General features: G+C 49.0%; 1 protein-coding gene and 1 long non-coding RNA gene across 11 annotated transcripts in view; one reads left to right on the top strand and one right to left on the bottom strand.

Annotated features, from left to right (window-relative positions):
* The window catches only part of HNF1B (HNF1 homeobox B), a 92,233-nt gene that overhangs the window by 27,892 nt on the left and 48,691 nt on the right, over positions 1 to 15,650 (top strand). For 4 of the 10 annotated variants that reach the window (XM_073797401.1, XM_073797399.1, XM_019945342.3 and 1 more), the window contains exons 5-8: positions 3,200 to 3,360; positions 8,257 to 8,389; positions 12,012 to 12,206; positions 14,644 to 14,762. In XM_073797401.1, the coding sequence (XP_073653502.1) occupies positions 3,200 to 3,360; positions 8,257 to 8,389; positions 12,012 to 12,206; positions 14,644 to 14,762 (608 nt within the window). Of the gene's footprint in view, positions 1 to 3,199; positions 3,361 to 8,253; positions 8,390 to 12,011; positions 12,207 to 14,643; positions 14,763 to 15,650 lie in introns of all 10 variants that reach the window. The other 6 variants (XM_073797400.1, XM_073797398.1, XM_019945340.3 and 3 more) reach the window with 3 other exon arrangements.
* Positions 3,282 to 8,674, bottom strand: LOC141277331 (uncharacterized). The gene is made up of 2 exons (XR_012328524.1): positions 8,509 to 8,674; positions 3,282 to 5,945 (listed from the first exon to the last, which is right to left on the bottom strand). It is a non-coding gene; the product is annotated as an uncharacterized lncRNA (long non-coding RNA).

Genomic DNA, 15,650 nt, shown 5'->3' with positions numbered 1-15,650 from the left:
CTCCGCACCCCCTTTTAAGGCGGCTGGCTGATTACAGCCACCCTCTCAGGAGCCTGAGTGATTGCCAAATTCCTGGTGAGAGGAGTGTCAGTGGGAAAAGCTACAGGTGCACCTGGAGCGGATGAGCAGCCTCGTGCCCAGCTCTCACCGCACTCTGTTGAGAGTAGTGTGGTGATGATAGCCCCCTCCCCACAGTAGGCACTCCTCTGGCTGAGAGATGAGGGAGCTAGAGCTCACCCAATACACTGATGGCAGAGCTGAGTTCAAAACAGGGCTCCCTTAATCCCCAGCCAGACGCTATCTCTCAACCAGAGGTCCTTAAAGGGAGGTGCAGAGGTCTAGGCCCATCTGTCTTTGAAGAGAGCAGCTCCATCATTATATTTCTCATATAATGAAGTTCCGCTGGGGGAGAAAACAAGGTTTACAAAGCACAGCAGCCTTGGGCTATGCTGCCGGGATTCTAACAAATGGCTCTTGCCTCCCTCCTGCCAGGCTCCCTTGTGAAGAAGGCTTTTGTTTCCTGCGGATATCTTTGGTTAATTATTTTTAAATAAATAATTATGTAGCCTGGGATAGGGGAGAAGTCTCCCCACGACCCATATTCGATCACCAGAGGACTGGCCCTCTTCCTTCAGCCAAATTAAATAGGCGAAAACGAGCGTCTGTTTGACTTGAGACTGAATCAATGATGGGGACAAGCTGGGAGGTGAAAACACACCTGACTCCCAGCGTTATCACTGCTCTCTCAGGAGCAGAGCATCTTGGGGAGGTAAATAGCTGGTCAGGGAGTCAGAGGAAGCCGGAGAAAAACAGGGTGAAGTCCAGTTTCTCCAAAAGGAAAGAACAAGAGGGCCAGGGGCCAGGCCTCCCTCCCAAGTTGCTTCCAGGACAAAGCATCAGTGGTTGCAGCAGAGTTGGATTCTTTGGAAATGATCCTCCGTGGAAAGGTAATTCCATTCAGTAGTTAGAACCTACTGTTCATTGTCCAGAATTCTAGAGTCTTAGGGCAAATATCTTGGGCTCCATCCCTACACCAGCTCCCTTCCTGCAGCATCGCTAGCCGTGTTTGCCGTTTATCTGGCATTCTGCTGAGAGCTTTATAGGTGTTATCTCTAATCCAAACTAGCCCTATTAAGGAAGCGTCCTCTTCACTTTATGAGAGGAAACAGCCACAGAGGGAGAGAGTGATTTTTCCCAAGATCACGCATCTGTTAAGAGCAAAGTCAGGATTGGAACCCGAGTTTGTCCAGCTCCAGAGCACACAATCTTCCCGTTAGCCCTCCTTGTTAGAAAATCCTTCATTTAATTGATCTGAAATCTGTCTCCCCCTTTTCTACTGGACCCAGCTGCCTTCTGAGCTCACAAGTTCCAGATCTCTCTTCTCCTAAATAAGTATCTTGCTGGGAACCCGGTGGCAAATATGAGTGGAGAAAAAGGACCTAATTTAACCCAACGGGATGGAGTAGAGGGTGGTAAAGAGGAGACCTAGGGGCTACAGGTAGGTGCAGAGGAAGTCAGACAGGACTGGGCAGGCAGTGTGGGCTTGGAGACGTGGAAGTCTTTCTTCCTCTTAGCTTCATGGTTCCTGTTCACCACCACCACCAAAATAGAGTGCTCCAGACCTATCACTACCAAACTCCAGTGCCGGCCGTCTGCCAACACCCCCACCCCCAGCAGCCCCTTGAATCAAAAGATGGGGAAACAACCGATAGAAGAAGCCCACAGAGCATGCATCAAGCCACTTCGTAGTCAAACAAGTTGCTCCTGAAGGTTAGAACCCTGCCCTAGCATTTGTTTGTTTTCTCCCCAGCCCTCTTAAGCTCTAGGTCACATCAGCCTTGGGGAACGTCCTTTGCACAATTCAAGGAAAACCAGCTTGGATCTCCTCTTGGCAAGCTTTGTCTTCGTGAATAAGAGGCTGCTGGTTAGGGCAGCTTGCCTGGCTCCCGGGGGTGCGGAGGGGGACTTGTGCAGGCTCCTCGAGCAGGTGGGGCCCCAGGTGGGGCAGGAGGCAGGGCAGGGGGCAAGCGGACCGACAGAACTCGGATACTTGATACAGTGATGTTTGATCCTGGGGAACTGGGCAAAAGGGAAAACGAAGGAGAAGTTGGTCCTCCTCTCCAAATAATTCCATGCCTAAGGCATTTGGTCTCCATCCCTTGCAGGTAGGAACAGGATCCCCCGAACCTTTCTGTCCAATCCAAAGCATAAACCAGAACACTGTCTTTCTCAGCTTTGAGCTGAGGGTGAGATGCCCCAGCTACCCCTGGCTTCGTCTTTGGCTGTTTCACGGACACATCAAGCAGGACTTGGACTCTGCACACTGGGCCCAGATTCTCTTCCCCCTTCAGCTCCCTTCAGCCGCCTGGTCTCTGCCCAGCACTGGCCCTTTCCTGAGCACAGACCTGCGCTTTGGTTCCCGAGCGAGAGGGAGGGTCAGAGCAGTGACGTTGTACACATGCTTGGTTCTCCCCTCCCTTGCAGACCAAACTGCAGTAGTTTACTAGGCATCCGCCTCCTGCCTGTGCTTGCTGCCTGCCCCACCTCCTAGCAGACACACCTTCCCCTGGGCCCTGGAAGTCAGCCAAATGGGACCCCACCAAAGGAATGTGAGTTCCAGAACCGAAGACTCCTAGCTTCAGCCCCATCCTGACCCTGCTCCGCCTGTGTCCCCCTGGCCTCTTGGGCTTGGCCAAAATGGTGGTGCACAGAGTCTGGTGCATTTTGTTGTGGCCCTTATAAGGGTTGCTGGGCCAGTCCCTCTCTGTAAAATCCTTCAACTCATGCTTTGAAGCCCTACTTGGCCAAGCGATGCCAGGGAAACATTTCTAGAAGGCATTTTGAAGAACAAAAGAAATACGCCAGCCAGAAAGAGAAGCCCCTAAATCCTAAACGAACTATGCTGAAGCAACAAGAATCAGAATCCATTCATTTGTTCATTCGTTCGTTCATTCATTTGACAGATATTTATTGAGTGGCTACCGAGGGAATACAGCAATGAACAAAACAAAACAGATAAAAACATCCTGCCCTCATGGAGATTACATTCTAGAATTCAAGCAGAGGCCATGCAACCTCTACCCTAGAGAAAGACAGCGGATGGAAGGCAGCTTTTCTTCCTTGTCATCCACCCTAGAAAGCAAGCGTTCTCGGGTCAGGTGGCACTAATCTTCGCTGTTGGGTCTGCCTTGTTTTGCAGGAGTGCGCTACAGCCAGCAGGGAAACAATGAGGTCACTTCCTCCTCAACAATCAGTCACCATGGCAACAGCGCCATGGTGACTAGCCAGTCTGTTTTACAGCAAGTCTCTCCAGCCAGCCTGGACCCCGGCCACAATCTCCTCTCACCTGATGGTAAAATGGTGAGTACACCTGGGCCATTGTAGCTCTGGAGCTGATAAGATAAGAGGCAAAACAAACACAACTTCTCACAAAGCCTGCCTCAAACAATGAACCATTGTAGCCCCAAAGGGGAAAATGGGGGCCGTCCAGAGTTGGAACGGAAAGGTAGAGCCGGTGACCCAGCCTTTGGCGGGTGGAAGAGGTGTTCGGTTTGAACCCAGCCAATAAATCTGACAGAGCCCTGCTCTCGTTTTATTGATTGAATGCCTCATAAAGGAGCAAAGCGGGTGGGACACTGTTTGTTTTGGGGCTGCCAGTGACATTTGAGTTGATAAAATGCTCATTCATCCCCCCCAACCCAGGGCCTCCAAAGCCAGTTTTTTAACCCAGAGAGCACCTCACTTTGAAACAAGCCCCCTCTTCCTCTTCACGCCCCCCTGGTCCTGGCGAGGAGGGTAGTTAAGTCAGGATTGAGTGGATGGCGGGAGGTGGGGAAGCTTCTGGCACGGGGGTTTTGAAGGACACTGGACGGCAGTGAAGATCACAGCACAAAATGGCAGGTGGGGTGGGGCGGTGCTTGCAGGGTGAGTGGGAAACACCAACTTTGAAGTTACAGTGACCCGGGTTCAAATCCCAGCTCGGCATTTAATAGCTGTGTAGCCTTGGGCAGGTTCTAGCTCTTTCTTTCTCATCTATAAAAAGTAATAACACTAGGGTTGTTGGCAGAACAAAGGTGATAACACGAGAGGCACGGTGTTGGGGACGGTAAATATTCAATGAACGACAATGCGATTGTTGTTAGGTGAATGTCAGTATTATTCTCCCTAAATGAAGTTGTCTATACCCATAACCACAGCCCAGCCCCAGATGTCAGTTGAGCAGCCCCGCCCGGTGAGGAATAGACTAGTTGATGTTGAATTTTCGCCGTTCTAATCCTCAAGCAACACAAGTGCAGCAGGGGAGGGCGGCTTCCAAGAGAACGCAGCATGACGACACTAGGAAGGGTAGAACGTGGAAAACTTGGTTCTTTGGGTCATGCTCTGTGTTTCACAGGAGGGAGGAGCCGTGGGTTCCTGGCTTCCAAGCTCAAGGTGGAGCCGTATGCCTTCCTTCAAGGTGTCTGACCTAGAGGCGGGGGTGGGGGGTGGCGGGCAGGGAGCCGATGCCATTCTAGACCTTGACGTGTGTGCCCTGTAGGCAACACAGGAATGGTGAGTCACAGGTGACTGAGTCCCCAGCTCCCTGGAGGAAAAAACAAAGTGTAATATCCGAGGGGAGCGCCAGGCCTGGCCAACTCTAGTTTGGGGACTTGAGCTGATCAATCCCTGGTAGTGGTCTCTGCAAAAGGAAACAAAAGATCCTCCTAGGGGAGCCCTTTTGCAGCCCCCTTGCCCACCTCTCATCCCTTAAGCTTCTTCTTTGGCTGCCTTGTGAGACCCAAATAAGTTAAAGGATTGCCCAGACTTCCCTGGAGGAGGGGGGCGGGGCTTGCGGGAGAGATCTTGACTTCCCAGCGGAGGAAACAGGTCTCCTCTCCTATTGCTTGAAGGTCCTTGGGGTTTCCCTGTGAGCCCTCCCGCCCTTCCTCGTAACAAGCAAACTGCCTCACCCAGGCCGGGGCGCTCCAAAGGCAGCCGCAGGAGACGCTTTTTTCTTCCTCTTCTGCTCGGCAGCGCCCTAATGAGCAGTATGTTATTGGATTGATGATTGACCAAGACAGCACACCTCAACGTTAGCAAACACCTGGAAGCTTGTTTGCAGGGACCAGCTTTTCTCTAGTTTCCAACACCCTGGCTCATATGTTATGTCACTATCACTGGATGCCCAAATTCAAGAGTCTGTTTTCGGTTAATATATAACAAGCCCATCACAGATCCTGGTCCACCAAAGACAGGAGTGGAGTATGGTTTAAAATAATGCAGCAAGGGAACTAGTGTGTCCACGTCGTGGGTTCTGTTGTTTATCAGCCATAGGATGGACGTCGCTTAACTTCAGTTTCCTCATCTGGAAAATGGGGGATAACAATGCCTGCATCACCAGGGTGGTGTGAGGCTTGCCTATAACTCTGCCGTTTTGGGGATAAGACCCATCCAGGGAATGACAGTCTTCGTGTGCTGACCTGTGGTAGGATGTGCATTTGAAATCTTCCCACAGGGATTGGTTTTGGAAATAATGGTGATCCATTTGAGCTTTCTTTTGTTCTATTTGGCCCCCACCCCATGCCCAAATGGCATGCGTCCACAAAGAGCTGGCCAGGTTTCAGACTGCAGTCTGTGTCTGTTGAACCTTGTGTTTTAGAAAAGCACATGCTGGATACTTCCACAGTATCAAAGCAGTAGAGCTTAATAGTGAAAAGCTCAGGCCTGGAGGCAGATCGCCTGCTCTTCATGGCCACTGTACCACTTGGGCACATTTCTTAACTTCTCCAAACTTCCGTCGTCTTGTCTGCAAAGGAGAGTTAATAGTACCAACCTTGTAGATGGTAGGTGTGTGAAGCACAAAGCAAAGGACTGCAAAAGGCAGCGTTGATACCACTCAAACTCTCTGGATTATCCTGTGAGGATCATGACAGATATTCTTGGCAGCTCCCTGGCTTCCATCAGTCCTGAAGGCAAATAGAAGATGATGGTTGCATTTTAGAGTGGGAAGGAGCTTGACCAAGGTGCCCCCCAAAATAGTAAGTGGACGGGACTTAAAGCCCAGCAGCACTGGGTTTGAATCCTGGCTTCCTCGCTTACGAGTCAGGTGACACAGAGCTGCTCTCACAACTCTTCTGAGGCTCACTTTCTTTCTCTTTTTTTAAAAATTTTTATTGAAATATAGTTGATTTACAATGTTGTGTTAGTTTCAGATGTACAGCAAAGTGATTCAGTTATACATGTATAAATATATATTTTTTCACATTCTCTTCCATTGTAGGTAATTACAAGACATTGAGAGAGGCTCAGTTTCTTAACCTGTACCATAGAGCAATAATCATAACGCCTTCCCTATGTGTGCCATTAACTATTGAGAACAATCAGTGAAAGCACTTTACAAGCGCGAAAACCATACACATTTAAATTGTTTTTATCATTAGCACCCACATTTCTCCTTCACCGTTAAAACCAGACATTGAAATGGCAGAGATTACTGTCACTCCATTGACTTTCTCCAAAGGACTGCATTACTCAGGGCAAGTCTGAAGGCAGGTCACTGACTTTTTTTTTTTTTTTTTTTAATGACTCTGACATTTTGAAAAACAAGTCCAGCAAACAAGCTGGTTCTCTCTTGTTTGATGTGGTCAGAATTCCTTCTTGGTCATGTGACCCCTAACTCATGTCTTGATGCTCATTTTAAAAACACAAACAAACCTGTTTGGTTTTTTCTTTCTTTCTTTTTCAAATTCACCTTGGAAGCTATGGGGTTGATCAGAAGGGCAGGCAAGAGAGAGTGTCTTCCCCCCTGGGTGCTGGTGTGAGACCTATAGTCTAAGGAGCTCTGGGTCACAAGGGAAGGAAGAAGGAGAGGGCGACTCAAACATCTGATGTATGTATCCCAACCCTAACCCACCTGTCAGCATTCCTGATGCCATCAAGAATGTCTGAGTTATTTCAGAGTGAGGGGGGACAGTCCCTTTCTTAGTAATACTTCTAAAAATTATTTTAAAACTATAAATAGTAAGCTACTTTATCATGAATAAAAAGTTTGTTGTGTGTATGTGTGTGTAAAACTGAAAACTTCTTATAATTAATGGAGAAACATTGGAAGCATTTCTGATAATACAGAATCAAAGTAAGTACATCTATTACCTCTGTTACTGGTTAATACTACTGGGAAAATTCTAACCAATGCAATATGACATGTAGACGTATTAGCACTAGCAAGGAAGGGACCCAATTAGCATTATAGGCCTGTGATGCCGTTATATATACACTTGGGAAAATGAAGAAAATCGATAAGGAAAAGACACTATTAGGAATAAATAGAAGGACTCAGAGTGGCCTTGGACAAAAATACACAAAACTCAGTAGGTTTCTCTTACTAATCTGTCATTAACATATAATGGTGAAACAGAGTAGGGGTACCTGGAGCCAAGCCTCATTTAGTAGCTTTGTCATTACAATAGTAACTTCCTGCCCAAAAACAAAAAAAATTTTTTTTAAATGTATAGTAGAGATTTGGGAAAAGTAGAGAAGCCCAATCATGGCTGATCTCCCCCAGAAAAACCTTAGTAATAATTATCGGGTAAAAGTCCTCTGTAAAAAGTAAGACCTTGAATATTAGAGTCAGACAGACTTGGGTTTGAACACAAGAGTTACCATTTACTAGTTGTCGGATCTCAGGCGATATGCACAACTACTCTGGGCCTCAGTTTTGTTATCCGTGAAATGGAAATGGCAGAAGTATCTGCCTCGTGGCTCTAGTGAGGTTTGTGAGTTAATGCATGAGCAGTGCTTCCTAGAACCTGTACTCAGTGAGAGCTTCCCTGTGCTCCTGCCTGGGCCCTAATCTGCTACGCTAGGGAATCCCAGGGCATTTCTTCAGCTACTATTTTTAGCAATCACATGTCTTTAGCACCAATACTATAGAGGGCATAGAGCAGAACAGAGGATACTTTCAACATGAGCCAGAGACAATCACATAATACACATGGGCTGAGGAATCTCTAAGGCAAGCTAGTAATTCAAAGGTAGTCAACAAGCAGGCACATGAGGGAAGGGATTATGGTCAATATTACTTACCACTCCATCCTCTGTACCTAGAACGGTGCCTATCCCTCACTTGGTGCTTAATAATTGTTCCTGAATGGATGAATGAATGAATGAACCAGTGAATTAGCCGTGCCAAGGAATTGCTGAGCCACGTCCTTTTGGACACTGCTCTTTGCAACCCTGATTCTACTCATGCTGCTCTTGTTTTTTTCTCTCCAGCAGATCTCAGTCTCAGGAGGAGGTTTGCCCCCGGTCAGCACCTTGACGAATATCCACAGCCTGTCCCACCACAATCCCCAGCAATCTCAAAACCTCATCATGACCCCCCTCTCTGGAGTCATGGCCATTGCACAAAGTAAGCTCTGTTCTTGGTCAGAAAACTTGGGGGCAGGGAGAAGCAGCATGGGAAATGAGTCAACCTGATTTTAAAAAAACAAAAACAGAAGAACTAAAGAAGATCCCCTTAAAACTCACCCGACACTTGTAGGTTTGATTCAACTCGTTTCGTTCCTTATTTCTCTCCTCAACAAGATTTGGATTGTTTAGCCTAAAATAAGAGAAAATTATGGAATGGAGTTGAATCCTGGTCACAGCTCACCAGCTGTGCATTGTGGGTCAAATCATTGAAGCTTTATGAGGGTCAGTCTCCTCATCTGTAAAATGGGTTGGCAATCCAATGACCGTGTGTGTAGACATGCCTGTAAATCGATAAAGCATGAGTATGTATAATATTGTAGCTTATACTTTTGTCTGGTGTTCATTCCTATCCCTAAGTATGTGGTGGGTTTTCTAGGAGGTTGGGTTGTGTTGATGTTTCTTTGTGTTGGCCAAGATGGAGCAAGACATGAGGGGCTTCCTTCTTAAAGGGGAATTTTGTGTGGTCGAACGAGACCTCCTTGGCCCACGGTGAAAACATACTGAGAAGGGACTCTGCAGGAAAGTGTCACAGCATCTCTGAGCCTTGACAGATTTAAGGAGAAATAGGTTGTGTATGCCCAGGACTGAAGACAGGGAGAGGGGTCAGGTCCTTCCAGCCCCAGCAGCTCGCATCCCACAGAGAGTCCATCCCCATCCATCACAGATGGGCCATTTCAGGCCACAGGAAGGCTGACACGGCTGTGCCAGTGGATGTCTCTCTCAGAGTAATAACGTTGATGTGTATTCAGCATATTTCAGCCTTACGGTAACAGCTCAGGCCAAGTCTTCCTTGTGACCCAGGGAAGCATCCCTGAGAAGTCTCGGGAAAGATCTAAGGGCAGTACATTGCTTATCTTTCTTTCACCCTGGGGATCGCCTCTCTTCCTAAACCATCTCTAGTCAGGGTAGCAACTCAGATCACTTCTGAAGAGAAGGACTTGTGCTCTCCTTGAGGGCAAAACAGGGCTAGGCCCCTAGGAGACACAGGAGTTTACTGAATAAATCAGTGTGGCTCTCTCTGTCCTCAGCAGCTGGGAGATTGATGCCCTCCCCATTGAGTTCTGTAAAGCAAAGTGGGAAAGGAGAAGCCTTTAGAGAACTCACAAAATCAAGTATTTAAAATTTGCTGCCTTTTCACGGGGCCCTCTCCAGCAATATGGTAACCACGCTAGCACCAGGGTTTGAGAATGAGATAGGATAACTGAAACCAACTTGCTTACCTTCTAGATGATTTGAAAAGGCCTACGGATAAGATATCCCACCTATATTTTTACAACCAAAATGATACACAAACTGTCCCACTTACCTTCTCTCTTCACACATCCAGCTTTGGCTGACACACACAGTTATATATTTTCTTAGGCACTATCGGAATTAAAATTTTCCCTGGAGCTATTACATATTTTTCTGTTTTGTTCCTCCTAATTTTTCTCACCCATGCTTCTCTACCTTCTTACAATAATCTTAATCTCCTACTGCAGACAGCCAACACCAGAGTACGTTGACCTTAGAAGGGTGTGTGTGTGTGTGTGTGTGTGTGTGTGTACTTGAAGCACGATGTGGGTCACCAGAAAACGTGGCTGAGATGCAGTGGTCCTACCCCATGGAGTGTCAGGATGAAGAATCAGTTACGAGTCCAAACTTGTACTGCTCTCCACATGACAGGCCAATAAACCGAGAGATGAGTTTTGGGGCAAGGAATAGCCAACTCCTGTCCTGTTGAGTATGTGAGCCCTGCCTGGCGACTGCAGAGGCCCAAGGAGAATGTGATAACAGATTACCCAGCAGTGCCAATTCCTCATTCTCTACTCACCTACTGGACTGGATAACATGCTTCTTAAGCAGGAATCAGTGCCCAGAAAACAGATGGAAAGGCCAAGAGTCACACTTCGCAGGAGCTCGAATGACATCAGTGGCTCTCCATCCTGGAATTGAGGCATATCAGGGTCACAGACTGTGTTGAAAATAAAATTCCTGGGCCTCACCTCTAAAGTGTCTGACTCATTAAGTCATGGGTGAGGCCGAGGAATGTATATTTCTTAAAGTGCTCCCCAGGATGATTCTAAAACACAGGCAGGTTGCAGAAGTATGCCCTCCACTGTCATCCACTCTAGACAGCATAATTTGCTTTTCTGGGCAGAGATTTCCTAAAAAGAGCAGTGGCAATGGGCTCAGGGAGATAACAGCAAATCCATGGGGCTTCCTCGGGTACTGAGACCTTACGGAGAAGGTAGGAAAGGGAAACAGGAGATCATGGTATCGGGTGAGACACTGCCTAGAGGAGAAGCCGAACCCCTGGGGAATTGGAGATAGCACTATTCTGAGCGCTCAGAGGACCCCACCTCCCCAGTCCCAGCCAGGAGAGCCAGGAGGGGGCTTATTCCTCTTCCCTTCTGCTCATGGGTCTCACCTTTTAGGTTTCTGATAACAGTATCAGCTGGGTTCTGAGCAGGCAACCGTTGAGGTCTTTGTGCTATCTCCACGGAGGACTGCCTCCTCCTGTGAACCTGCTTATGGAACCCTCTCCGTCTCAGGAAAGGCTCTCTAGGTGTCTTTTCCACATTTGCCTAAAAGAGACCTTTCTCTGGGATTCCTTCTTCATCGCATTCTTCCCCCCACTTCCCAGAAAGCAAGGTCAAAGGAACCTTGGCAGTTCCAGGAAAGAGGTCGGGGTGTCTTTCCCCTGATCCTCACATCCCCACTCCCACCCTGCCTCAGGTGCCTTCCCCAGAGTCCCGCCCAGGGAGACGATGGAGGGTGGGTACCAGGGACCTGATCTTTGCAGTGCTGGCCCCAGTTCTAAAGAGACCTTAGGATACAGACACAGTACAGAACCACGGAGGCCCTCATCCTTCCAGAACAGAAAGCAACACCTACTGGAACTGCCAACCTTCAACTTACTGCTTACTCCTTCCAATACCTGGTCCTTTTGAGGCCAGCAGCCCTGTGCTGCCAGATAAGATATACCCTTTTCATAGACTGCTTGAGTTGCAGTGTTTTATCCCCTCTCTGTTCCAGGCAAGAGAATGAGCATCTGACCTCTTTCGGGTTTTGCGCAGCCCGCTAAATGAGGGGCTTCAGGCTCCATACCTCCGGGACTGTGGAGGGGGTTTTGCTTTTTATCCAAATGTGGGTCCCTGAACACTCCTGCCCCCTGCTGGACAGATATATCTGGGCAGTAATCTGCACCTTGGTGTGGATGCCTTTAACCTGCTCCCTCAGAGCCAGGCATGGATGGAGCAGGCAAGCGCAGGGCCCTGCAACCTCAAGGGAGCTAAGTTTGGGAGGTCACAGGACAACTTGGGGAGACTCTCAGGTCTCCTTCAGATCTGTTGAAAGCCCATTTGCATCCACAACTCGCTGTGGAATTTGAGCAAGTCAACTTAATCTCTCTAAGCCTCAGTTTTTTGGTCTATAAAATTGCTTTCTGTGCAGTCTCTTACGTAACAGGCTCAGCCCAGTGCCTGGCAAATAACAGGGCCTCCGTTGATGACCATTCACATCTGTTCACCTGTCCTCCTCCCTGAAGCCATCTCTAATCTTCCCTCTTGTTCACACAGGCCTCAACTCCTCCCAAGCTCAGAGCGTCCCTGTCATCAACAGCGTGGCCGGCAGCCTGGCAGCCCTGCAGCCCGTCCAGTTCTCCCAGCAGCTGCACAGCTCTCACCAGCAGCCCCTCATGCAGCAGAGCCCGGGCAGCCACATGGCCCAGCAGCCCTTCATGGCCGCTGTGACGCAGCTGCAGAACTCACACAGTAAGGACACGGGCAAGTCGGGGAGGGAGCCCAAAGGGACCTCAGCAGCCGAGCTCTCCCCTCTATGGGTCTGAAGCTTCTTGGAAGCTTATTGGTCTGGTCACTTTTCCCTACCTGTGATCAACAAAGCCAATGTCTCAAGCATAACTCTTATGCAGTGCTGTGCCTTTTCTGGTCCTCTTCTCTACCCCCAGGATTCCTGGGGGAAGATTTGATGAAGACAATTAAGGCCTATATGGAAAGGGGAGCTGGAGATAGAGAGTAAGGGTAGCTTAGATGTGGAGCGAACTCATGCCCCCTTTCCCACCCTGGCCCCCGCGGAAGAGACCCCCAGTCAAGCACAGCCCCTTTTCCCAACGAGCCTCAACTTAGCCTTTTCAGTTCAAAGTTCCAGGCAGCTGTTACCAAATGATCAGACTTGGCATATAATTTGCCTCCTATTTGCCTTCTCTGAAACTGAAAAATCTTCCAGAGTCCCCACACCCTCCAATTTCCACACCCCAAACATCTCCCATCAAGAACCATGAACATGGGCAGAAAATACCGCCTACACATCATCCTGCACAAGGAATATTAAAGTTTCTGCCCACCACACAGAGGCTGCTTCCCACCTCCAATTTCTACACCTACCCCAAGTCTACCTTTCAACCATTTAGTTCCCACCCACCCCCATCCCCCGTGTCTCTCCCCCTACCCCCTCCTGAGCCCCAGACCCCCAGTCCTCTGGCCACGTCAGGCCGTAGTCCCTGGCCTCTGAGTTTGGGGAGAAATCATGGAAAGGATGGCTTCCCTGCTTCAAGCACAGTTACCACAGGGACACCAGGGACGTCTGTGGAATAGAGTGATAGCCTTAGGGTCAGACAGACCTAGCTGTCTGATTAAATCCTGGCTCTGAGCCTTACCAGCTAGGGAGCCATTGTTAAGTTCCCTAGCTACTCTCAGCTTCAGTTTCATCCTCGTAAAATGGAAATAGTGCGCATGTAGAGTGATTAGGGAAATGAAACAAAAATAGGTATGAACTGTGTTTGGTAAGCGTTAAGAGTTGTAAAAATGCAAGTGATTATTTATCAAGGGACTCCTTAATAGAAGGAGGCAGGGATGGGAAAGAGGATTTCAGTTTCTCCTCCGGCTGCCTCAGGCAGAGCTGTGGGTCTGAGGGAGACCAGCCAAGTTCAGCCTTCTTTTATGCTCGGGGCTCTATTCCCAGGCCTGCGGAGCTGGTTTCTAAGTACCATCTCACATTCCAATCACATTTTCAAGGCTTTAAAAAAATCTACCACAGCCTGTAGCAGAGTCTGGGACCACAGGTGTACCACTGCCCTTCCGTCCAGGGCCAGTATGCTCCCCACTTGCCCCCACCCCTCACCTGGACAGGATTCCTCAGTGGCGAGGCCCGGGTATGACAGTCGGAGAGTGGTCACCAGTGACCTGTGGACTGCCATGGCCCAGCTGGCCTGGCTGGCTCTGAAGAGATAGCTCACGGTTGCCCCAGGCCAGGAAATAACCAGCCTCCCTCCAAGGGAAGGGCAGGCTGAGGCGTGGGGCTGTGACCTTCACCCCCATTCCCAACTGGAGGACTCCTTGGTAGAACAAGCTGGTCCCTCCCTCAAGGCCAGACATCCACATGCTTTCTGGGTTGGTCACGTGACCTGGAATTTCCATGACTCTTATGGACGAACTAGCGTGAGTCAAAGGTTCCAGACTTGGTGGACACATGCTAGAAAAACAAAAAGTGGGCCACATGCTCCTGGAGGCTTTCTTGGTATCTAGTCTCATTTTGTCCATCAGCCTTCATCTCTGTGTGATGTCATAAGGCATTCTAGCGCAAACCGGAACAGCCCAGAATTATACAAGTAATGACATCCGTGTCCATTTACAATTACTAATTAATCTACAGTTGCTAGCACGAGACCTGGCACTTGAGTCACGGCAGAAACAGTAGGCAAACAGGCCAGCTCCTTCATTTTGCCAGCTATTTAGAACTTTTTTTTGCCCTAAGTTCTCAGATGTACCACATATGCCTAAGGATCACTTGTTGATGCCCAGGAGTCTGATACTCTGTTGAAAGTCAGGGGGAAAGAAGTGCTCCCACCCCAGAAGTGCCAGCCACCACTGCACACCAGGCACTGTGCAAAGCTGCTGATCTATTTGGTATGAAGTGCTTTAAACACAAGCTCTTCTAATCCTATATCATTCCCATTTTAGAGGTGAGGAAACTGAGGCTAACTGAGTTGATTAAGGAGCCAGGATTTAAACGCATGGCCGTTCTTTCTATCACATCGCACTGCCTTGCCAGACATAACCACCACCACCACCTTCCTTTTATCTGCCTGGGGAAGCAGGAGCAGTGGTGTGGGCTGGAGGTGGCGGGGGTCTGTAGCTATGCTCACGCCTGTGTGATCTACACGTTGATTTTGTCTTCACTCTGTCTCTCTAGTGTATGCACACAAGCAGGAACCCCCCCAGTATTCCCACACCTCCCGGTTTCCATCGGCAATGGTGGTCACAGATACCAGCAGCATCAGTACGCTCACCAACATGTCTTCCAGTAAACAGGTAATGCCGGCAAGAAGATGTGGGGGGAGGGGAGGGATGACTATGGCTACTCACGCGCAGAGAGTGCGGCAAGTGTGGACTCAGCCACAAGCGTGATCCTTCTGAGGCTCCCCTGGTACTTGCTAAAGGAATCCCTGAGGTCACAGGGCAAAGAAGATGGGCCACAGCCTGAAGGGGAGGGACTTATTGCTCCCCCCAGCATCCCTGACAAGAGCGCTAGAGTACTGAAGTTTTATCAGTTGCTAGAGACTGGATTACACAGAGCCTGTAGGCACTGAGATTGAGTATCTCCAATGGATTGATCAGTGAGCCACAGCAAAGGTATTTCCAAGGAGGGCTCAGAAAGTCAGACCCCCTGCGGAGTTCCCTGCGTTGCAAGAAGGATCCCTGAGGATTTCCCACCAATAGAGAAAGTGACCAGTGAGTCCTCAGGCTGATTCACCCAGTCCAGGACCCATGTTGGACCCCCAACGCTGTAAGCTCTAGAGAATGATGCAATTCTGCCAACCCATGGGGACTCCCCAGTAGACAGCCTGGCCTTGCCAGGGACCTGCATTTACTTGGTGTTTTACAGAGAAACTTAGAATCCACTTCCTGGTGCACTGAAAGTGGGGAATCCAGAGGCTTAGTCACCATGTCAGTTGATGACTAATGCCCACCTCCGCATAGAGGGGATGGGGAGTCAAGATGACCCACGCTGAGGCTGCAGCCTGGACAGCTGGACTGGAATGAGATGCCGAGAGTTAGAGAACAGGACAAGATGTCTGCACACAGGTCACAATTCCAGAGGAACACAATAGGACCTTTTAGTAGCTGGGGTCTGTGCAGTGTGGGAACTGTTTGGCCTTTATTGATTGCTAGATAAGTATGTGACAACCTTGAACTTCA

The sequence above is a fragment of the Tursiops truncatus genome, chromosome 20, assembly GCF_011762595.2.
Source record: "Tursiops truncatus isolate mTurTru1 chromosome 20, mTurTru1.mat.Y, whole genome shotgun sequence".
NCBI lineage: Eukaryota > Metazoa > Chordata > Mammalia > Artiodactyla > Delphinidae > Tursiops > Tursiops truncatus.
Note: the sequence above shows the minus strand (reverse complement) of the source record. Positions and strands in the feature narration are given on the sequence as shown.